General features: G+C 35.1%; 1 protein-coding gene and 1 long non-coding RNA gene across 2 annotated transcripts in view; one reads left to right on the forward strand and one right to left on the reverse strand.

Moving 5' to 3' along the window:
- Positions 1-4,632, forward strand: part of LOC141375927 (uncharacterized) — a 101,854-nt gene extending 97,222 nt beyond the window's left edge. The window contains exon 4 of the long non-coding RNA XR_012384754.1: positions 4,279-4,632. This is a non-coding gene — a long non-coding RNA (uncharacterized lncRNA). The remainder of the gene's footprint in view (positions 1-4,278) is intronic.
- mtor (mechanistic target of rapamycin kinase) overlaps positions 1-25,693 on the reverse strand; it is a 244,731-nt gene that overhangs the window by 64,703 nt on the left and 154,335 nt on the right. Inside the window, exons 33-37 of the mRNA NM_001077211.3 lie at positions 21,828-21,905; positions 18,758-18,865; positions 11,560-11,685; positions 9,630-9,761; positions 758-873 (exon numbers count right to left, since the gene is read on the reverse strand). Of these exons, the coding sequence (NP_001070679.3) occupies positions 758-873; positions 9,630-9,761; positions 11,560-11,685; positions 18,758-18,865; positions 21,828-21,905 (560 nt within the window). The remainder of the gene's footprint in view (positions 1-757; positions 874-9,629; positions 9,762-11,559; positions 11,686-18,757; positions 18,866-21,827; positions 21,906-25,693) is intronic.

The following is a 25,693-nucleotide window of genomic DNA, read 5'->3' on the forward strand; positions in this document are numbered from 1 at the left end:
AGGTATTAAATTACATTATTTACAAAATGACAAAGATTAATAAGATTACAATTAAATTACATTTATCCTCATCCTCATGATTTACGTTTTTTTCCTGTTTATTTACGGTTGTGAATTGTCTTATGGGATGTTGATCTTTGCTCTCTGGACTTTTGATGTTGAAAATTCCGCTGTGCATTTAATCAGTGACTATTACTAATGTTTTTGTGGTTTGAAACAATATAACAGTATAATAAATAATACTGAGAGTGTGAAGTATGTAAAATAACAGAAAAAGTACTGGCAGTTTATTATCAGGTTTTTGGTTTACAAAACCAAACCAGACTATATATATATATATATATATATATATATATATATATATATATATATATATATATATATAGTGTCAATAAGAGTTGTTGGAGGAAAGATATAGGTCTCACAATCTAATTAAAAAGCATAAATAATAATAATAATAATAATAATAATAATAATAATAATAAACTAAATCACAAAATATGGAAAATTGCAAATTGACAGATATTTTTTCTTTTAAAGTGCAAATTTACAGTAGATTTGACCTTCTATACTAAAAATAGTTCAACTCAAGTCTTTTTTTTAAATAAAACTGCACAAGGTTTAGGTTTTATGTTAATACAAAAAAATTGCTTGATCAGAATATAAATGATATAGGGCAGCATGTTTCCACAGAATGTTGAAGTAAAGTCTGGCAATTACAGTTATAAGTGTGGGCAAAAGGATGAGTTGTACTGACCGTGCCATTAGTTTGTGCAGCTCCAGTTTGTGCTGCTGGTCTTCAGCTGCGATGGCATGTTGTGCTTGCTGTTGCATTCCCTGCACAAAGTGCTGCATATGCTGGAAGGCATCGATCTGAGAGAAGAAGACAGAAACAAAAGCTTAAATATAGCACACGAGTAATCATTGCGTACTAGCACCAGACCTTTTTTATACATAGAGACCACTAGCATAGCCAGAAAAAAAACTCTGGCTGTGCCTTAAAAAAATTGTTTTTAAATGAATTAATTAGCTTTTAAACAATAATTTGCAGAATGAAAATTAGTGTAATCACACTGAATCACACTCTCATTATTCTGAACACATGGAAGAAAAGTGGATTACAGTCTCAATGGATAGTGATTTTACAGATATAATAAGACAAAAATACAGGGCTCTATTTTGACGGTCCATGCGCAGAGCGCAAAGTGCAGGGCGCAAACACTTTCAGGGCGTGTCAGAATCCACTTTTGCTGATATAAGGATGGAAAAATCTGCTTTGCGCCATGTCGCATGATCTAAAAGGGTTGAGCTTATTTTCTTAATGAGTTATAGTAATAAAAATTAGCTTAAAGGGGCTAATCATTTTGTCCTTAAAATAGTTTTTTAATAAATGTAAAACTGCTTTTATTCTAGCCGAAATAAAACAAATAAGACTTTCTCCAGAAGAAAAAAATATTATCAGCCATCCTTGCTCTGTTAAACCTCATTTGGGAAATATATTAAAAAAAGGAAGAAAGCAAGGGTATTACTTCTAACTTCAACTGTACATATAGACATGTTTTTCGTTGTTTCATAAAATGTAGGCTGACGCAGGATTTTCCAAGGAGCTTGTGTTAGAGATGTTGTGCAGGTCATTCAACAAATAACTAGTTAATTTTGTATTTTCAAATTCTTTTTCTGAAAATGTAAGATTAATACTGATGCAGATCAATCTGTACACTGTAAAAAATGCTTTTCTTGCTTAGATTTTTTGTCTTGTTTTTAGTCTAAATATCTAAAATTTCTTATATCAAGAAGCATTTTTTAGGCAAGCAAAACATATTGTCTTGTTTTGAGAAATAATAAGCCAAAATTAAGTGAGTTTTTCCATAAAAACAAGCTAAATAATCTGCCAATGGGGTAAGCAAATTAATCTAGTTTTTTCTTTTGACGCAAGATTATTTTGCTTACCCCATTGGCAGATTATTTTGCTTGTTTTAAGGAAAAACTCACTTAATTTTGGCATATTATTTCTCAAAACAAGGCAATATGTTTTACTTGTTTAGAAAATTCTTCTTGATTTAGGAATTTTTTAGATATTTGGACTAAAAACAAGACAAAAAATCTGGGTAAGAAAAGCATTTTTTGCAGTGTATGTTTCAGTGCTGATGTCTCTTGAGTGTGTATGTCAAGTTTTAGCTCAAAATACCACACAAATAGTGATTTATAACTCTTTATGCTTGATCCAAATTGTGCAGTTTTGGTGACTGGTGCTTTCAATCCAACTGAGACTACAAATGCTTATGTGTCAGCATAGTAGCAGATTCAAAATAGGACTAATGTTATCCCTGTCCAACTCTAATGGTGAATGGCTGCTTCTCACTCAGGACTGTTTATGCTATTGAGGGAGAGATTGTCAATAGGTGGGGGATTACCTTTCTAATGACGTACAAAGAGAGAAAGTTATTCTAAGTGTTTCGAAAGTTTGGGATACTTTGGTGATTCGGATGTGTGTTTAAATAAACAAATACGCTTAAAAATATATGTAAACATGTCCGTCCTGCGTGTTTTATTTTAAACACAACTAATTTTCTCTTAAATGAGCACAAACAGTTCCTAAGTAGTCGAATGCTTCATTATAGATGTATGTGTGTTCTTAAAATACCCCCTCTGTTATCAAACAAAACACAAAATGAGATTCATTTGCTGCTCTTTACTAAATAACTATAGTAACTTTAATAAAAATGCAAATACAATAGAAAGTGAAGTAGATTTTATGGCTTTATTTAATTTCTGTATGGGCCATTGATTTTAATAGGCTTAAACTTTGATTTTATCGTCAATATTTTCTAATGTTTGCTATGTATTCAATCATTTGAAGCAATTTGTTGTCCCATATTTTTTACATCCCAACGTTGACAGGTATGGCATAACATGGTTGCTAATCAATAAATAGCTTTAGTGCTATCTGTTAGTTTTAGCGTCAGCTAATCTTATGGAAGGGCATAGATGTTATGGAAAATAGTAATAGTAATGTAACTACCCTCATTATTCCTTCCTCAAGCAAATGTGTAAATATTAGATCTATTCAGCAATAACGTTAATTGCATTGGCATATTCATCTGTTTTCCCAGCTTGTAGTAGTCGATCAAAAAGCTATTTAGTTTCTTATGACTATATGTACACTAGCAGTGGAATTTACTGTGATCTGACGGGGCGCCAACTGAAATCTTGCTTAGGGCGCCAAATTGGTTAGGGCTGGGCCTGCATTAGAGTCTGCTTATATTATAGACTGTTGCCACACAACTGTGTTTAAACCCCTTATAAAAGTGATTTTTGCATAATAGGTCCCCTTTAAGTTACTATGCTACATTAAAATATACCACAAACATAATTCTAGACAGGATTGTGCTGATAGACGATAGTATTTTGTATCGATGATAGGCAAAGATATCACCGAGGACTTTTGAAGACGATATTTAGCACGTTTCACATTATTATAGACCTATTACATGTTTTAATTGCATTATTAAATAAAGGTACTACTATTATTATTTTTAATCATCGTCAATAATAACAAACGAACTACAAATAATTAAAAATATGGAGAAAACGCCTCCAAGTAGAAACGGCGAGATCTCTGCCTGCCGTCTGAAAGGACCTTAATGGATCACTGTTTCTTCTGTGCGTAGGTAAATATAACTTCATTTGCTTTTATCAAATTATATTTACATATATCCATTTTGCAGGAGTCCTGCGGATAACTGCAGAAAATGAAACTCGAAACCATCCAATCCTGTCTCGCGCCGCACTGTTGCATCGAGTCTTATGTTTGAAATAATTTAAGTCTCAGAGCCTATTTATCAGAAAGAGTGTGGTTATTTCCATTGATTTGAATTATTTTCCAAAATAAAACGTAATGCAAATAAAACAGATTATTAAATAAGTAAAAAAAAAACAGTAGAAAAGTTTTTAAATACGTTTAGAAAAGATTAAATAGATAAGCAAGTAAGTAAACATACAAGTGCCACACCCCCATGCGATAGTATTGTGTACCGCTGATCTCACAGTGTGACGATATGGCGATCTGAATATTTCATATATCTCCAAAAACTATTCCAGACTTTTGATATTTGATCAAAATGCTAAAAACTAAATTATTCATAGTTTTGTCATTACTACCAAAGGTCATTGTGACATACGGACCACCTGTAAGCAGCATGAGACCAGCATGTGACCATTTACAACTCGCAAAGGTGTTTTAGTAATATAGTGTATTGTTTTCCCATCTCTTTACAGGGATATTTCAGTGAAGCTGACGGCTCCATAGATGCATGCCAGGAATTTTAACACAGTGCTGCAATGTGGACTAGGACTGGCTCTGTGCTGTGCACTGTGATTTTCAGTGCCTGGAATTTACGTAATTCGCACATGCATAACACTTTAGAAACAAGCTAGATTACGGAATACTGACATGATGTAATTATACTGTCCGTAAAAGCGTTTACCATTTTACCCTTTAAAATTGTCATCCTCTGAAAGACACATTTTTTTTAATCATAAACACCTAACAAAACATGCTGTTGTAACCATTTAAACGCTTTATGAAATACACAAATATTTTAAAAAAGAAATAAAAAAATCTATTTTTTCAAGATATTTATATACACTGACCAGCCACTTTATTAGTACCAGGTTGGACCCCTTTTTGCCTTCAGAACTGCCTTAACCCTTCGTGGTAAAGATTCAACAAAGTACTGAAAATATTCCTCTGAGATGTTTCACCATATTGACATGATAGCATCGTGTAGTTGCTGCAGATTTGTCGGCTGCACATCCATGATGTGAATCTCCCGTTCCACCACATCCCAAAGATGCTCTATTGGATTGAGTTCTGATGACTGTGGAGGCCATTTGAGTTCAGTGAACTCATTGTCATGTTAAAGAAACCAGTCTGAGATGTTTCGCGCTTTATGACATGGCGCATTATCCTGCTGGAAGTAGCCATCAGAAAATGGGTACACTGTGGTCATAAAGGGATGGTCATGGTCAGCAACAATACACAGGTAGGCTGTGGCGTTGACATGATGCTCAGTTGGTACTATTGGGGCCAAAGAGCGTCAAGAAAGTACCCCAGACACCATTACACCACCACCACCACCCATAAATGTTGATACAAGGCAGGATGGATCCATGCATTCATGTTGTCGATGCCAATTTTCAGACTAATTCAACCATCATTTTCACTTTTTCCGTCACATTGTTTAAATAGCAAATACATTTGCGGCACTTTGTGGACTCATAGGTGTTCCGGTCAAGAAAAGAGGTGTGTTAAGGTGTATTGTTGGCACGTTGCTGTTTTGTTGATCTAAAATAGACTGCTAAATAGACTAGCTGAAAGCAGGTCTAAAGTCCAGCGCAGAGTGCATTAGTCGTGCGCCTCAGACATTGCTTAATACACACAGGATTTACATCAATACGCAAATATCTTTACAAATGAAAAAGAATTAAAGGATTAAATATTACAAAATTTATTATTTTCTACATAAAAAATAAAACCACTGCCTCCATGCCTTCTTCACCTCGGGGGCTTTTTTTAGTTTATTCATGACAACTTTTTTATGTTATGTTCAGCTTTTTTATGTTATTATTAGTAGTAATATTATTTATTATTTGCATATTTATATTTGTTTTAATAAAAACAAGCTCAGATTAATCCACCTGTGAAGTTTTGGCTTATATGGGGCATAGCCAGTGCTTAATTTGTAAATTGCGAGGTCCTGGAACAGATCGGGGTAGCGGATCCGCATTGTTACCAGTGGAGGGAGAGGTGCCGTGGACGAAAGTGAAAAAGGGGGAGTGTGGTGGGGGTGGAGTTGGGTGTGAGTGTCACGGACAAAGAAGGTTGAGGAGTCGTGGAAAGACAGGGTTGGGGAGTTGCGGATGAAAGTGAAGAGCGGGGGTGCGTGTAAGAAGGGGGATCTGTAAGACCAGATTTCAGAGGTGCTGGACCACACTGTTATTATTGTTCATTTGTTTGATTGCTGGAAACTAGTACTGAATTTAGAAATAGTTTTGAAAGAAATCTTTGCACTAAACAATCAAAATTAATTATATAGGCTAATGGATGTCTTCAGTGGAGTGCGAAAGAGAGAAAGAGAAAGTAAAGTGGCCATTTGGAGGTGGCTCATTCTTTATCCTTCTGTTGCAGATGTCCGCCATGTAAATGCCAAATGCGCCATGGCAGGACGCAACTGACTCTTAAAGGAAATGGGAGATGAGACTCTGATTGGTTTATTCTCAAAACACACACAGAACTCATTTAGGAGAATAAGCTCAACCCTGTTAGATCATGCGCCACAGCGCAGAGCATATTTTTCTGTTCCTAAAATATCAAAAGTGGATTCTGACATGCCCTTAATGCTTTTGCACCCTCCACCTTAGACTTTAAGCCTAGATCGTTGAAATAGAGCCCTACAGCTTCTGAGAATCCAAAAAGAGCCATATAATGATTAATAATGTTATGATATCTGATTTAACATTAAGTTATGATTGAATTGCCTCTTGTTAGTTATAAAATAGTTTGATAACAAGCAGGAAATGTTCATGGGCCAATGACATCACCACATTGAAATGGTCTACAAACGTCTGGTTTTTAATGAAATAGCCTTCTGGCTAATTTGGGTATAATCTTTGGGTACAATTGCATTAATAAATGTTGATTAAATGTAGTCTGTTGCTATCTGTAAAATTTATATTATTTTTATTGAGGAATGTATTTTGAATATTCATCACCCAATTCGAATAACATAGAACTTTGAGGTTATAAAAAAGAAGCTAATTTGTAAATGCTGTAAGCATAAAATCTGAAATAATTGTAAGTGATCATGAAAATGTGAAAACTTGACAACTGGGGGTAAATCGGTGACACTTAAAATAAAACAAAAACTTTGGGATTGTGCATGAAAAAAAGCTCATTTGTAAATGTTATGAGGAATATATAATATATAAGGATAAAATATGAAATAATTTTAGGTGGTTATGAATTTATGTGGATTTGTGGGGTAACGGGGCGACATTTTGGAACTGGTTGATATTAGGGTCAGGCTTTAGGGTTAGGGTTTTTAAGTGCAGATATGTAGATATTTTTGTTGATTATGGTGCAAAGTATTTGTGTTTGGACATTTGTTTTAAAGTCTCTAATTATTTTGCTCGAAAATAAAATAAAAAAAATTAAAAACTTTGGGGTTGAGAGCGAAAAAAGCTCATTTGTAAATGTTGTATTGAATATATAATATATAGGGATAAACAATTTAATAATTGTAGATGATTATGAAATTATGTGGATTTGAGAGTAACGGTGGTGTTTCGAACTGATTAATATTAGGGTTGGTGATTTTGAGTTTTGCGAGTAGATGTTTTTTGTTGATTATAGTGCAAAGTATTTGTGCATGGACATTTGTTTTAAAGTGTATGATTATTTTGTTTAAAAATAAAATTAATCAAATCAAATACAAAACTTTGGCATTGTGCATAAAAAAGCTCATTTGCAAATGTGGTGGCATTTTGAATTGGGGTTAGGGATTTTAAGTTTTGTGCAGATATGTAGATGTTTTTGTTGACTAGGGTGCAAAGTATCTGTTTGGACATTTGTTTAAAAGTGTAATTGTCTGTAATTATTTTATTCGAAAAGAAATCTAATCATAAACATTGGGGTTGTGCGTTAAAAAAATGCTTATTTGTAAATGTTGAAAGGATTATGTAAGGATAAACGTTTAAATCATTTTAAGTAATCATAAAATGATGTATATTTGGGGGTAATGCGGTGGCATCTTGAACTGGATAATTAGGGTTTAGGTTTTGCAGAAATGTAGATGATTTTGTTGATCATAGTGCAAAGTATTTGTGTTTGAACATTTGTTTTAGAGTATTGTTACGAACCTTTTTTTTAATCAAATCAAAATAATTAAGTCATGAAGGGAACGCAACATAAAGAGTACACATGAACTAAGTTGTCTAAATTAATAAATTTATTACATTCGCCGCAGGTGCACAAAGGCGGACTCTATAGGAAACAAACAGTGAGTGACATCATGACACACACGCAAGCACAGAGACAGGCACTAGAGAGAAAGGCAACAGCCGTAACAGTATATAAATATTATGTTTTAAAACAATATAATTCAGATTAAATAAAAAATATATTGTTGAAGTCAGAATTATTAGCCCCCTTTAGAATTTTTGTTATTATTTAAAAAAAAAAAAATTTCCCAAATTATGTTTATCAGAGCAAGGAAATTTTCACAGTATGTCTGATAATATTTTTTCTTCTGGAGAAAGTCTTATTTGTTTTATTTCGGCTACAATAAAAGCAATTTTTTATTTTTTAAAAGACATTTTAGGGACAAAATTATTAGCTCCTTTAAGCTAATTTTTTTTCGATAGTCTACAGCAGTGATTCTCAAAGTGGGGGCCGGGAGTCGGGAACCCCTGGGGGGGTCGCAGGACAATGTCAAAGGGGTCGCTTGGTGATTTACAAAACCTAAATAAATTTTATTTAACTATTAGAATTACCATATTTTATTCATAACCCACAGAATATGTTAATCGTTGCGTTAAAGAAACAACAACATACAATTAAAAATCAGCCTTTAATTTTAATATTAAAATGTAATTAAATTTATAAATGACTATAAAAAACATATGGTTAATAGACTTGCATTTCTGTGTTGTCAATATGCTCATGTTTATATACTCCTATAGCTGTGTCTGCAACATGTATATTTACAGCAGGGGTCACCAACATGGTGCCAGCGGGCACCAGGTAGCCCGCGATGATCACATTTGTTGCCCGCTGGCCTGTTCTAAAATAGCTTACCATATCGCCACTTACCAGTAAGCTTCATCTAATATAGAAGTAATCATTTAAAAATGTAAAAATTTGCAGAGATATATAAAAATAAAGTGTTGCACATTGATACATTAAATACAGGGTATTTCCTACCCTGTTAAAACATTGTCAGTGTCTTCACATAAATGAATATCATTAATTATTACCAAAACATAAAGTATAATTAAAAGTAAATTGAGCAAATTTGTTATTTGAGAAGTGTTTATCAAACTGGTAGCCCTCCACATTAATCGGTACCCAAGAAGTAGCTCTCAGTTTCATAAAGGTTGGTGACCCCTGATTTACAGTATAAACCACCTTGAAAAATGGGGGTTGCAAGTCACTGACATTGTTATTTTGGGGGTCGCGGGCTGAAAAGTTTGGGAAACCCTGGTCTACAGAACAAACCATCGTTATACAATGACTTGCCTGATTACCCTAACCTGCCAAGTTAACCTAATTAACCTAGTTTAGCATTTGAATGTCATTTAAGCCGTTAAGAAGTGTCTTAAAAATATCTAGTCAAATATTATTTACTGTCATCATGGCAAAGATAAAATAGATCAGTTATTAGAGATGAGTTATCAAACTATTTTGATTAGAAATGTGTTGAGAAAATCTGCTCTCCGTTAAACAGAAATTGGGAAAAAAATATAAACAGGGGTGCTAATAATTCTGACTTCAACTCTATATATAGCACATTAAACATGCACTTCTTTGCCTCCTGCGATGCTTTTAAGAAGACTTTGTGAGCGTTTACCTTGCGAGTGCTCTTCCACATGTACTTCATGTAAGCGTAGGTGACATGCGGGTGGGCGGTGGGCAAGGGGTGGTCGAGCTGTTTGGAGGGATCCACACCCAGCAGGAGAACCAGAGTCTTATGGGCCAGCGCCTGAGGAAGACACGAAAGATTCAGCATTAAACATCAGCAACATCATTTATCAAACGACCACTTTTACACTAATATCCATAAAGATAGATGTAACATCGCCAAATTGGAGCTCTGAGTGGGACATAATAGTTTACAATGACTGAAAAATGCAGGATATGAATGGCAAGCGCCCACAATTAACAATTTATGATCATATGTCTGTTTCGTTCTGTTTATATTTGATATATTTGATCCAAAAATCCGTAGCTTGAAACAGATGGCAGTATGACAGGTTTGTGCTGCGGTCTATGGGGATCCCAGTGTAGCTGTACATCATATTGACACCTGATATAACAAGTTAAAATTTGCTTAAATTTTGTTGGTGCAAATTGTCACAAAGATTTTTTTAAAAGTAAATCTTAAAAGTACTTTTTTCAGTGTACCCTCTATTTTTTTCATTTAATTGAAATCAAATTTGTTTTTGATGAATATTTTTTTCGATTATTTTTTACTTTTGTTTTGAGAAGACTTTGTTGTACTAATTATTATTTATGCAAAAATTAACATAATTTTCCCCTATTAAAAACAATAGATTTTGTCATTTTTATTTTTAATTATGTTTTTATTATTGCAGTCTGGTTGTAAAAAAAGAGAGAAAGGAAAAACATGTAATATGAAGGTGTAACCACACTGAAAAAAATGACTCATTGCATGAAAAAAATTGCATTTACTACATTTTCTAAGGTAAGTGGCTACAAACTATTTATATGGGGTGAATTTAAACAAACAAATGTGTTCACAACAAATGCCAACAAAGTCAAGGAGTTTTAGACCATTCTTCAGTCATTTAAAAAAATCAAATAAATAAATAAATAAATAAATAAATAAATAAATATATATATATATATATATATATATATATATATATATATATATATATATATATATATATATATATATATATATATATATATATATATAGGGTTAAACTTAATTTTATGTTTGAGATATTACCTTTTTTTTTTAAACTTGTATTAACAGAAAGATAACAGGCTTACCACTAATCTTCAATACAAGACCACAAAAGCCGAGAAATAGGGTCATCTGTTAGAGCTCAAGCGCTTCGTAAATAAACACATCAATAAGTTTCCACTGAGAGTGTAACATAAGCTTGACCTTACCAAGGCCTTTGAGTCAATAAGAACAGTTTTTTCTTTATCTGTCTTTCATCCCCTAATCAACTGCTTCAGTCAGTGGTCTCCAGCTCTTATGACCACCACTACAGGTCAAATCAAAGGTCATCAAGTCAAGCCATCTGCCAAAGTGGACAGTGTTTAGTGGTTTAACATGAAAAGGCTATTACCTGTTAGTAGAACTACGCTTTTTCACATGAATACCACCCTTATCTAATTATATTTGTGTACATTTTTAAATCCTTTAAAAAAACAAAAAAAGATCCATTTTTAAATGATTTCTGCTATATATATATATATATATATATATATATATATATATATATATATATATATATATATATGAACAGTTAAACCCATATATCATTTATAATACTTAGTTTTTTATGTACTGTGATCATTTTTGGTAGAAGTACAAAACTCATTCTAATTCAAAGTTGCAAAATAATTCATAAACTGGATTAATTTAATCTCAGAACATCAGTTTTATAGTTTGAAGACTCTGTAATAATGTTGCTAAATTTAGATAATGATAGATTGTATAAATTGCAGACGTTGCATAACAGTCACTTTTTATTTTGTTACATAACGATTTCAGTGGTAATCTTGCACTTGAGGGTTCTCACCAGTCTTCCACTTTTTCCACAGAGGCTGGCGTACTTCAACCACGTCCTCATGTCCTCATGTGGGTTAATGACCAAAGAGCGCACCATTAAGATCCTCTGCCAGTCTTCCACAATGCGTTGACAACCCTGGAGAAAAAAAAAATTGTTAAATTTTTAGAATTTACATATGCACTGTAAACTATTTTGAAGCTTGGTTTGGCTCAATTTGACCCATAAGACTATTACACTGCTATTTTTTTTTCATTGAGGTAAAGTTTGTTTTATATTCCCATATTCAGACTTTCTCCTTAATAATATAATATCCGAAAAATATTATTTGCAAATTCTAAATAAGGAAATCATATTAGCAGCCAATGACAATCAAAGCACAACATTGTTCATGGATAATTAAATACTGCTAATGTTGTTTTGCAGTCATTCATACTTGCGTTTTCAGACTGAATTTTCAAAGTAACATGGTAAACAATATAGAGACGTTAAAATAATCAAATGTGCGAATATAAAAGCAACTTTACCTCAATATTTTTGTCCTATTTCTAGTCAGTGGTGTAAACAAAATATTTTTGTTTTTGCTTTGAAATGAGTTTATTTTGCTCACCCCATTGGCAGATTATTTAGCTTGTTTTAAGGAAAAACTTGCTTAATTTTGACTATTACTTCTGAAAAAAAAGACTCGTCTAGAAAATCCTTTTTTATTTAGTAAGTTTTAGATTAGTTTTAGTTTTAGACTAGACACAAGACACAAACTCTAAGTAAGAAATGCATTTTTGTCCATTCTACAATGCAAGGTTTGGTGCTCAAATCACGTTTTTTTTCTCAGATCTGATTTATTTGCATAGCTAATCATACTGTTGTTTTAAATGTGGTCAATTTTACATTTCCAGTGTGAACTGGTCATAGACCTAAACTGATCCATATGTGAACAACTACACACAGGCTGAACTTTTGAATCATACACACACTCAGTGTTTACTACATGATGTAAATAAAGCATGTCATCCGATTATATTTAATATGATCACTATTGCCGTTTTCAGAGACAACAGTGGTGTATTCTATGAACTATAAATAGTTGTTTTGCAAGAACTAATGTGTATTTCAATGTCTTAAACCTGAAAAAATGTTACATGTAAGAAAACACTTCAACTATAATAAGTTATGATCGATTAAAATCTGCGGGAAAGCAGATTTGAATTTAACGGCTGATTACATGACACACTGACTGCTCTAAATCACAGTGCTGTTCACTCCTGAGACCAGCCAAGACTGATCACGCAAGTGTAATGAACTCATCAAGTGATACTAGCCCCTTTCACACAATGATGCCATTAAAACATTTCCAACTTTAACGGTAAATTAAAAAAAGCGCTGCTAACACAAGCAAGGATGTCCCGGAATTTTTCCGGAAGGACCATTCACACATCCATTCCAAATTACCTGTAAATTCTGACATTGTTACCCAGAAATGGCCTCTAAACTGCTGTTCAACACATCTGTTTGGAACTCCTCACACCTCGCTTTATGAATGGAAAAGTCTGGAGGTTGGCACCATTAGTTCGCTCTGTTTATGGTTTGTTTTTCCCTAGTGGCACTAGTTGAGAGCAAATAAAATAAACGCAAGCTGACACAGTACGTCAAAGCACCCTGCTGAGCTGATGTCATGCCAGTGACAAAATGTTTTCCCACATAATGACATCCAGGTCAGGACAAAATTACTGAAGATGGAAGCAACTGATTCAGGAAATATTGATGCATATTAGGAATGCATCAATTATAGGTTTTGCTTTGTTTATTTGGGATGAAACATAAGCTACATAAAGCAAACAAATGTGGTCTTTATGATTAACTACATTACATAGTTCTGTATCTTCATTTTGTGTATTATTTTCTACAAATTTTTGGACCCAAGAAGTGAAAAGCAAAAACATAATTAGCTAGCTTCTGACTTATTATGCTAACAGTATAGCTGCCTTTTGAAATACACAGTACAGTGAAAATGATTAAAAAAGAAACAAGATCACACTACTGGAATTGAATATTAGCTAGCTATATATGTATTCCTCTTCAAATAACAGAAAATAACTAATTGAACTTTTACATTACATTCATGATGGCTAAATAAATGCATGTGCCGCTCAGTGTTAGCATGCTGAAAATGAAACTGCATTGATTAAAGTCCTACATTTAAAGTTCAAACTTGCAAGCCAGGCAATCGAGCCAAATCTAAAAGCACCAGCTGATCGCGTGGTCCCACATATAAAAATCTAACATACAACAATATCCTAACCACATATTTAAAAAAACAAGTTCATGTTTAGATTTCAAAGATATAAAAATATATATAGTTTAAAATTTTGAAAATGGGTGTTATGTACAGGGTGCGCCATTTATATTGATACACCATAATAAAATGGGAATTGTTGGTGATATTAACGTCCTGTTTGTGGAACATTAGTATATGTGAGGGGGAAAACTTTTCAAGATGGGTGCCCATGGTGGCCATTTTGAAGTCAGCCATCTTGGATCCAACTTTTGTTTTTTCAATAGAAAGAGAGTCATTTGACAAATCAAACTTACTGGGAATTTCACAAGAAAACAATGGTGTGCTTGGTTTTAACGTAACTATTATTTCATGAGTTATTTACAAGTTTCTGACTACTTATAAAATGTGTTCAATGTGCTGCCCATTGTGTTGGATTGTCAATGCAACCCTTTTCTCCCACTCTTTACACATTGATAGCAACACCGCAGGAGAAATGCCAGCACAGGCTTCCAGTATCCGTAGTTTCAGGTGCTGCACATCTTGTATCTTCACACCATAGACTATTGCCTTCAGATGACCCCAAAGATAAAAGTCTAAGGGGGTCAGACCGGGAGACTTTAGGGTCATTCAACTGGCCCACGACGACCAATCCACTGTTCATGCTCAGACCTGACACCCTTATTGTGGTGGTGCACCATCTTGCTGGAAAAACTCAGGGAACATGCCAGCTTCAGTGCATAAAGAGGGAAACACTTCCTCATGTTGCAATTTCAAATATCCAGTGGCCTTGAGGCTTCCATTGATGAAGAATGACCCCACTATCTTTGCTGTCTATGGTGACTTCAAAATGGCCACCATGGTCACCACCCATCTTGAAAAGTTTGCTACCTCAATTGTACTAATGTGCCACAAACAGGACGTTAATATCACCAACCATTCCCATTTTATTAAGGTGTATCCATATTAATGGCCCACTCTGTATATCAGTGGTTTAAGATTAAGCCTGGTTTATACTTCTGCGTTGAGTGACCGGCGTAACCCACAGTGCATGCATAGCGCGTAGCTGTGCATTTATACTTCTGTGCGCTGTCTCTGTTGGTCTGCATTAACACTTCCGAAACGCTAGTTGGCAGTGAGGTGTTAATGTTCCTCTGTGTCGAGTTTCTTCGCTGCTGTTTTGCTTTTCCTGAACACTTCCTGAATGTACAAGTGGCTCAAATTCGCTCATTTTGGGGCAGGAACCAGCGGACGTGCAACTACTTTAACCATGAGGTAAACACAAAACAAAACTTTCCATCTGGAGCTCCTTCACGGGATTCCACACTTGCAAACAATCGCTCCATCGGGCTCGCGCGGCTCTCGGTCCTGCCCAGACCCGTCAGCGCTACCAAGCCGACCAATCACAGAGCTTGCGTTATGCGTCGTTGCGACGTGTAGTTACATATTTTGAGAGGTGCACGTCAGCGACGCCGACGGCCAGGGTGTAGGGCTATGCGTCAACGCGTAGGCTGCGCCCTAGCATGCGCGTGCGCTTGACGCAAAAGTATAAATCAGCCTTTACCCCTGGAAAATATTGTAAGGCCCCCCTCCACATTAAATGATAATATCGCTCATATAAGTTTGCAGTAATGATGACAAAAAAATGTGGTTTATATACGTATGTTTATGCACAAATAATAGCCTAATGTAAAATATAAAGCAAAACATCAGTAGGCCATTTGTAACTGAAAAACATAAGCCTTTAGTCTTTAAACTGGCCTTATTTCAAATTTCATAATAAAAATATCCGAATACACACAAGTGTATAAGGGGAAAAACTAATATAGGCTATTACAATTTAATCCTTGCATGTTATTTGTTATGCTCTATTAATTAGTGTAAGGATTGCTGCTAGGTGAATCAGTGTGACCCTGTCTTTTTTGTGGAGAACGGATCACAAAATTGTCCATTTTTGATGTGTGTGTGTGTGTGTGGGTGGGAGGGAGGGGGGATGAGAAGCTGACCAAGCATTGCTGTCACTCTGATACAAGTTTTATCTGTCGAAAAAAGTACAAAGCACTGCAGTGCTTGAGTGTTCTGTGTTGTCTGAGAAAACTAATCTTACCGAATTACGAATATTCCATACAAGCTGAAGCTGATCGGTCAATTCTTGTCACCTGACTCGCGGTGAGCTCGCACCTTTGTTTGGAAACAGCAAACTTGTGCAAACTCTAGAAATACGAACGGCCCCATTTGTGATCTCCATCAGTTGATCTTTTTGCAGCGCCATGCTTGGATTCACCTGATTTATTGACAAATGGATTCTGAATCCATATCTTGGCAGTTCGCGGGTCGTTCACTGGGTCTTTTCCCCTTAGTAAAGACCATCTCAAGTGACTGAGATGTAAGCAAGAGTACGGTTATTCTTCAAAATAAAAGACTTTTCAAAATAAAAGATTGTTTAGACTCAGATAATAAAATGGAAATAATTAATGATTTCTTGTGCGGCCCGGTACCAATTGATTCACGGACTGGTGGCTGGGGACTGAGCTAGGGGATAAAATGAACTAAGGCAACATGATCATTCTCCTAATTGTCAACTGCTAAGAAATGTTTAAAATATGATGCGACCCCCCACAGAGCCCCCTTGTGGCCACGCTGACCCCCCAACCCACCACAAAGCAGAGCGACTTCTGTCCCACAGAGGACAGAGCGACTTCTCCAGGTACTCATTTGAATACCATAGGATATAGTGTGGATGAAAGTGCCATATTTTTATAAAAACCTAATTTTAAAAGATAATGTTTTTAGACAGAAATATATTTTTGCTGTGGTTACTAACTCAAACGAGCGCTCTATCAAAATCAGGTGTTATTTTTTTTATCAATGTAGAACAACTTCAATGTAACTTCACTTTAAACAAAAGTTGCATATTGTTACTCTTGACCCCAACAGCAGGGACGTAAGCAGCACACAAGTGGGTCAAAAGCAACACAACAATATTTGCTAGATTTATATATGAATCATATTAAAAATATGAAAATAAACCAATGTTCAATACCCAGCTCGGGTATCCAAAATACTGCGTATTTAAGTGTAAATAACGTTTGTACAGTAGAATAAAAACCAAAGGGATGCATATGTGCATAAAATATAGATCTGGTGTAGGGCTGTAGCGATACACTAATCTCATGATACGATACGATACACGATATTCAGCTCACGATACGATATATATCACGATATTTAGCCACAATACAATTCGATACGATTTGATATAATTCGATACGATTCTATATCATTCGATACGCTTACAACATTTTCTGATAGATTTAAAAGAGACAAAGTGATTTTAGTGACATCTTAGGAGTGTTTAATTTACTTAGATTTAATTAACTTGAAATAAACTTAAACATCAGACAGCTTGCAAAATAAATGCTGGACAAAATTAAAGATGTGATGAGAAAATTTGTTCCATTTATTGAAACAGTGCAAACTGTAGCTTACAAGCCTTTGAAAAGTAAATAAAGTGCAACATTGCATTTTGCAATTAACAATGGAAAGTTAAAGTGCAAGTGGCCTGTTCTGAACAGTTTCTTTGACATCTTTTTAGCTTGACAAAAAACATGAGGTAGCAAGTCTAGCTGCCATGAAAGTAAACATAGTAGTACCATGGCTTCTCCAAAACATCAAATAATTTTAAGTCACTAAGAACAAAAAAAGTAGGCAATGGATTCTGTAATTTTCTGCGACCTTGGTGAGGCAGATGGAAACTTGTGGGAACAACCGCCATCAATGTCCAGCGTAGTTTTGGGTCACGCTGCCGCTGCTGCTTTGGGTCCTCCGTAAGCATTAACTTGTCCGGGTGGTGACGTTTAAAGTGCACTGGTAAATTTGTGGTATTGCAGGAATATTTAACGTTAGTGCCACATAGCTTACAAAGCGCGATGCTTTTATCTAAGTCGTTGCTTTCCTTCTTTTTTTTAAAACCAAAGTGCTTCCACACATCTGCTTTTAAGTAGGCAGGTGCTGGATTTATGTTCGCCGCCATTCTCTGAATATCCACGCTCTTCCTTGGTAAACAGGAAGAGGTAGACATCTGCGTCTGTGTAAAGTTAGTACAGGTAACTTGCTCTACCGCAACACTAGTGGCTGGCTGACCAACTCGCTCTTCCTGCAACGCGAACGGGGGTAAACAACACGGGGGATTTGAAGGGGACGTATGTATCGATACTCGCGGCTAAAAAAATCAATACTTTCTTTGGAAAAAAAAAATCGATTTATATCGCAGAATCGATAAAATCCTCCAGCCCTAATCGGGTGCAATGCTAGCCCTTTAAATCTTAAAGCGAAAGTCGATGACGTCACGGACCTGGTACCGGGTCCGCAGAGTTTAACTGGTTAAGGATGTGTTTTTTGCACTAAATAACCAGTAGATTGATCATTAGTGTGACACATGAAATGAGAAACAGAACTTGTAATAAGGAAAAAATTACTGATTTTCTGGTCTTAAAAACTGAAATTTGGAGTTAATTGTGGGACACGGTCCCGAAATCAGCTGATATTTGGCAGCTCCATCAAGAGTTGCATGCTGATTGTACTGTTATAGACTGAAAAGCAAGTGTTGTCAGGGCTTTGAGAAAACGGATTTGTTACTTTTGTCTCATGTTACTTTTGACCCCGCTCTCCCCAACCAAAAAAGGTTATTTGCAACCCTGGTAATAGCCTCTATGTCTCTTATAAACTCTGAACTTTAAGCTGTCGCACTGCTGGCACATCTTAATTTTCATTTTGCTCTAATTGCTGTAGTTCCGTTCTATGCCATAAAAATGCTGTGTTACAAGGCTTTCACAATTCATTAACCATGCTAAATTAAATGGCGGTTAATCATGAAATCAGTTAATCATCCCATCCTCAAATTCTCATCAAATTTAAAGAGGAAAAAGCTGGTGTTACCTGCAGTCTCTCCCACCATGTTTCCCTGATGATGTCCCTTCTCTCAGGAACCAGTTTATACTGGATCACCTCCTCTAACTCCGAAAGCATCTGGCACGATACCATAGCCTAAAAGAGATACAAAGAAAGACAGCAATATGAATTGGACTCTTTAATCATATAAACATTTTTGTTTGCAAGTGGCATTAATATACAGTTGAAATCAGAATCATTAGCCCTCCTCAATTATTAGCTCTCTGTATATTTTCTAACGGAAACAAAATGTTTAACGGAAAGACATTTTTTTTTCAAGACATTTCTTAACAGTAACTGATTTCGAATAAATGATTTCTTTTATCTTGACAGTAAATACTAGAAATTTTACTAGATATTATTCAAGACACTAGTATACAGCTTAAAGTGACATTTTAAGACTAGGTTATATTAAGGTTATATTAACTAGGTTAATCAGGCAAGTTAGGGTAATTAAAGAAGTCATTGTACATTACCTGACAAAAGTCTTGTCGCCTTTCCAAGTTTTAGGAACAACAAATAATAACTTGACTTCTAGTTGATCATTTGGCATCAGAAGTGGCTTATATGAAAGGAAAATGATCTCTAGATTATGTTTATTGTACCAAAATAAAATATGATCATGACTTGATTTTTAATTATCAAATCAGGACAGTAAGGTCTGATTTTGCTTAGACAAAAGTCTTGTCACTGAACAAAAATTATGTACAGTATAAAGTCATGGTGCAGTGGAAAAAGAATGAATATTGTGTATGACTCCCATGAGTTTGGACGACTGCATCCATACATCTCTGCAATAACTAAATAAAGTCATCTGGAATGGCAAAGAAAGTGTTCTTACAGGACTCCCTGAGTTCATCAAGATTCTTTGGATTCATCTTCAATGCCTCCTCCTTCATCTTACTCTTAACATGCTTAATAATGTTAATTTCTGGTGACTAGGCTGGCCAATCCTGGAGCACCTTGACCTTTTTGGTTTTCAGGAACTTTGATGTGGAGGTTGAAGTCTGAGAAGGAGGGCTATACTGCTAAAGAGTTTGCCCTCTCCTGTGGTTTGTAATGTAATGGGCAGCACAAATGGCTTGATACCTCAGGCTGTTAATGTTGCCATCCACTCTGCAGATCTCTCGCATACTGAATGTAACCCCAAACCATGATTTTTTTCTTTACCAAACTTGACTGATTTCTACGAGAGTCTTGTGTCCATGTGAGTTCCAATAGGTCTTTTGCAGTATTTGTGATGATTGGGATGCAGTTCAACAGACGATTCATCTGAAAAATCCACCTTTTTCAAATAATCAACTATAAGTCAAGTTATTATCTGTTGCTCTTACAACTGGGATCGACAACAAGACTTTGATCAGGTAGTGTATATCTTTTTAAATCAATGATTGAATTTATTGTAATAAGAAGGAAAAATCTAAAAATTGTCTGTCATTTTTGTCAGATATTCAGTGCTGCATGAATACGCTGTTTATTCAAATCTGACCAATCAGATGGTGCCTTAACTCTCTTTATTCCCACCTCTCCAGTAGGTGCTGTGAGTTACCTAGAGCTGAAAATAAACACAAATGCTGGGAGGCGAGAGAGGAAAATGTTAACAGCCAATAAGAATCACAATTTTCCTCATGGTTTGCACCTTAATAGATTTTTTAGATTGATATAACTCAGAAAAATGTCTACAGATATGGCTACTGAGAACGAGCGTTTCTGCACGCGCAATATTGCAATTTGTCAACCGCAGTCACATGCAATACTGCGGCTGTAAAGGCCGCCTTTTCAAACAAAACAAAAAAACACAGTCCTGTGCTTTACGCAATAGCCACCAGGTGGCGCAAGGAATAACCGCTTTTCCATTGACTTACAGGTAGACCTTTTTGCAGTTATACGCCTTAGTTTCTATTTAACTATGAGATTTAAATACTGCATTTAAGTGACTTTTTGCTGGATTAGCTAGTCAGATGTCATTATAACCACACTTTTTGATGTACTTAAAATATTTCCTAAAAATTACAAAAAAAAAAAAAAATTAAAACAAGGCTAATATTTTAAATAAAAATTAATTACATCATTATCATTAGGAAAAAATAGCAATCTGTTAAAGTTTTAAAGTTAAAAAACTATAGCCTACTATCATTTATTAGACAAAATACAAACTGGCTAGCACATTCAACTGTCCTTAGTCACAATTTGGCCATTTCAAAAAAATAATAAAAACTAAAACGTAAAAATAACAACAACAACAATAATAATAATAATAATAATAATAATAATAATAAGTTAGCACTCGACTAGCTTATTCCAAAGAGGTGCGCTACTTGCACTTAGCCTAAATAGACACTCAGGTAAACTATATAGTATAAGATACCACACACAGCTGACAAAAGAATGCCGTTTTCACACCGTTTACAGGTAGTTCACGTGCTCAGTTTACTGTATCAGTTCAGTATGCTCCTTATGTTACATAACTGCCCCCTGCTGGCCATGTACTTCTTTTGTTAGACCATGTTGTGCTTTGACGCACTTTACTGCGGAAATGTGCGATTTTTCTTTAAATCACTCGCGCGTTCTCAGTAGCCATATCTGTATTAGGTGTATATTTTAGCAGGATCATTACGAAACTAAATGATTTTTTAAATAAACTGCTGATAAAAGTATTTTGTAGGTTAGTTATATTGTCAGAAATAACGTAATCGCAACAGTTAGCATAACGATTATGAGATATTTTCCCAGTATCGTGCTTTTTTCCAGTATTTTCCCAATATTATTTCAGTTAAACACTGAATGTTTCAACTCAAAACTGAAAGCCTCTCCATGAATTGCAGCACACTGATTTGTCTGATCACATGACAAGAGTTAGAGAAGGTGACTGACAAGAAAATGGTGAATGATTAGGTGTGCAAAAGAGGAAACATCTCTGTGACTGACAAATACAGTATCTCGTTTTGTAAATCGTGCGGTCAGTGGGATTCACTTTACTCAATGTAAATAGGAGCACGAATCAGAAGGCGAATGTGAAAATCTTCTAGACTGAGATGAGGTGTGACTGTGTTCTTACCCCGTATGCTCTACTGTAACTCTCTCCAGCCATGGCGGTGAGCTCGGCATCCAGCAGATCTCTGGCCTTGTCAATACACTGAAATCACACAAACACTATATAATGACTCTGCTGAATACCTGACTAAGAAAACAAACAATATCATTGCCTAAATATACACTAAATATAGCTTTTAAAATTTTCTCACACACACAGAGTGCGCACAAAACACACAGTTTATACTAGATTACATCAATACCGCAACACTGAAGATCTAAACAACTAGCAACATAGCAAAAAAACATTGACTCAACTTAAAAGTGTAAGTCAACTTGCTGCACAGCTTTTTTTGATGGGTTTAAATGTAATCAAGTCAGCTACAGTACTTGAGTTAAAAGTTGAGTCAACGCTGTGCAGAAAGTTGCTTTGTAATTTTAAGTTGAGTCTACCTTTTATTTATTATAGTGAAAGGCTGTTATGCATTAATAGGCTAGACTTCAACTGCAGATTCTGACTTATTGAAATATACACAAAAGAATCAGGATGACGGCCAATATATTTTCACAGTACAGGGAATGAATGTGACTATTCAGTCAACTTTTGCTAGGCTCATGTGTTAAGGCAGGAAAACAATCCTTGTTGGAAAACGGAGACCTAATGAAATGCATCCTTTCCAATGAGATAAAAATCAGGGCTAAGAGCCAGTAATTCTGGATGCCAAAAATAAAATAAAAAAATAAAAAAGCTCTATACAATCCTGAACTGCATCTGCTCACTGAGTTCATGCAGTTTAAACCTGAAAGAGATAGTTCCTCCTAAAAAAATAACATTTAATCACATTTGACTTGGTCCAAACCTTTTTTTTTTTTGCCCTGTTAAACACAAAAGCAGATATTTTAAAGAATGTTGGAAACATTTCACCATTGATACCTAGTATTTGTTTTTCCTACTATGGATGTCAATTTACAACATACTTCAAAAAATCTTTGGAAAAATCTATGGAAAAAAATTATAAAAATAACAGCTGGTTTGGAACAAGTCAAAGGTCAGTACATATTGACAACATCTTAATTTGGGTGAAGTATATGTCTTTAACTCTGAAACGCATTGTTTCTCAGATTCAAGTAGGATTTGAGACTACCAATCAAAAGGATGCATATTCAATTTTCAGATTTGGTTTTTGCAATGTTTTTCCGGCTGACCTCGACTTAGGGCCCTATCATACACCAGGCGCAATAAAGTGCAAGACGTGTTTCCACAACGTCTTGCTAGTTTCAGATCAACGCAGCTCTAATTTTCTGGTTTTCAGCCACGTTATTTAAATAGCAAATCCATTTGCGCCACTTTGTGGACTCATGGGTGTTTAGGTCCAGATAAGAGGTGTGTTAAGGTGTATTGTTGGCGCATTGCTATTTGGAGGATTAAAATAGACCAACTGAAAGCAGGTCTAAAGTCCAGAGCACATTAGTTGTGCGCCTCGCTTAAACATTGCTTAAAACATGCAGGATGTAGAGCAATACGCAAAAGAATAAAAGGATAAAAATTTTACAAAAAACATTATTTTCTATTAATATAAAATCCAGAACCTGCATGCCTTCTTCACCTTGGTGTTTTTTTTCCAGTTTATTTACGACAACTAACTTTTGTATAATTTTATTATTAGTAGTAGTAGTATTTATTTTATGGATATTTATATTAGTTTTATTAAAAACAAGCTTAGATTTGTCCACCTGTCAGGTTTTGGACCAAATGGGGCACAGCTTGTGTGGTTGGATATAACTCAGTTGTTTGAGCACACTTTTTATCATTTGCTGGAAATTACAACAGAATTGAGAAATAGTTTTGAAACAAATCTTTGCTCTTAACAAACTAAATTAATTATGTAGGCTAATGGATGTCTGTGCGTACAACACATTTCCTTACCCACAAAAGAGAGAAAGTGAAGGTGACACTAAAGACCGATTGGAGGAGGCTCATTCTCGGGCTGCAGATGGTCTGTTTAACTGTTCTCTTGCAAGAGAAGCATTCAGTTCCACTTACAAAGTCCGCCATTTAAATAGTAAATGCGCCATGGCGCGAAGCAACTGACTCTTAAAGGGAATGTGAGATGAGACCCTGTTAGACCACAGAGCATATTTTTCCGTCCTTAAAATAGCAAAAGTGGATTTGGACAAGCCCTTAATGCTTTTCGCCCTGCACTTCAGTCTTTGCGCGTAGATTGTTAAAATAGAGCCCTTAGTATCTAGTACACTGCAAAAAAGCTTTTCTTACTTACAGGTTTTGTCTTGTTTCTTATCCTCTTTCTTGTTTCCATCTGCTAATGGGCAAAGCAAAATAATCTTGTTTTCGCATTGAAGTTAAATTACTTTGCTTAGCCTAATGGCAGATTATTTTTCATGCATGAAAAAATTACTTAATTTGGACTTATTATTTCTGAATACAAGACAATATTTTTCACAGGTCTAGAAAATGGTTCTTGATTTCAAAATTTTTAGATATTTGGAGTAGAAACAAGACAAAAAAATCTAAGAAAGAAAATTTTTTTTTTTTGCAGTGTATGTTAGTCACTATTCTGGCCAAACTGAGGCTTCAGGTAAATGTGGGCCATTCTACAGCTTGAAAGTTTTCTAGGCTGTTTTGGATCCTTGTCTTGCTAAAATGTCCATCCTGGTTTTATCCTTATCATCCTGGTAATGTAGATTTTAGATATAGATAGAATTTACAATATAAATTTATAATGTAGAATTTACAATGACGAAAGAGAGGGTTGCTTTCGAACTACTGAGAGATATCAACTACTGTCCATAACTTTTTACACCTTCTTTTCTTCATGTGTTAATACTTATTTCCCCCACTGGTACTGTATATACTGCATGATTTGAAGTTCTTCTTTTATCCTCACATGTAAGTCTCTAAAGAATTTTTAGATATTTGGGCTAGAAACAAGACAAAACGTCTAAAAAAACAAAAAAAAAACAAATATTAATTGTTGGTCACCAATCTGACCACACTGAGGCTTCAGGTTAAACTGGTATATCGATGATACTTCAGCCTTGACACAGCAGAATCAACATTGGTTTCAATGATGGACCAACAACCAGAGAGTTTGTCCCTATAGGAATCCTAACTAGAGACCCATCGTCACTTCTGATGCCTCGTTAGTAGACCACCCAGCTAACGAAAAACCAATCCTCTCATGTGGCACATAAACTGCCAGGAGGTGGTGGCTTTTTTCCGGCTTAAGGGTCATGGAACTCCGTGGTTCACCACAGTTTTGAAAAAAAAAAAAAATGCTGCAAAATAAGTATGCATGGTGAGTAAAAGGAGGAGAGGGAGACCGAGAATAATACAGCGTTCAGATTCTGCCAGTTTTACTACAGCGGTTACACTCGTGAAATACATCACGCTTATGTCAAAGAATTACAAAGCAAAGACTCGCCATCCAGAAATCAGTCTCTTACTTTACTCTATGCAGTTTCACTATTTGAAGCATCACTGACAATCAGCATATGTTGTAAATAAGGAAAAGTGTGTTCCTGGAGAGAGAACCAAACTACTGAAATGTATTTAATACTTGATATTTCAGTCTTTTTTGGTGATGGAAGCTTAAAGAGGCCTACATTCCTTAAAGAGGAATAAAGTCACATTCAATGCTAAGGTGTTTTTTCACAAACTTCAAAAGAAATCTTGATGGTTCTGTGGGTCTCGTCTATCAAATATGAGCTTTATTTTGTATTTTGTATTGAATTCAAGTCAAGGGATCGGCTGGGCCATTCTACAGCTTGATTTTCATTCTTTAAAAAGCATTTGAGAGTTTCCTTGGCTGTGTTTTTGTATCATTGTCTTGCTGAAATGACCACCCTGGTTTCATCTTCATCATCCTGATA

The sequence above is a fragment of the Danio rerio genome, chromosome 8 (genome assembly GCF_049306965.1).
Source record: "Danio rerio strain Tuebingen ecotype United States chromosome 8, GRCz12tu, whole genome shotgun sequence".
NCBI lineage: Eukaryota > Metazoa > Chordata > Actinopteri > Cypriniformes > Danionidae > Danio > Danio rerio.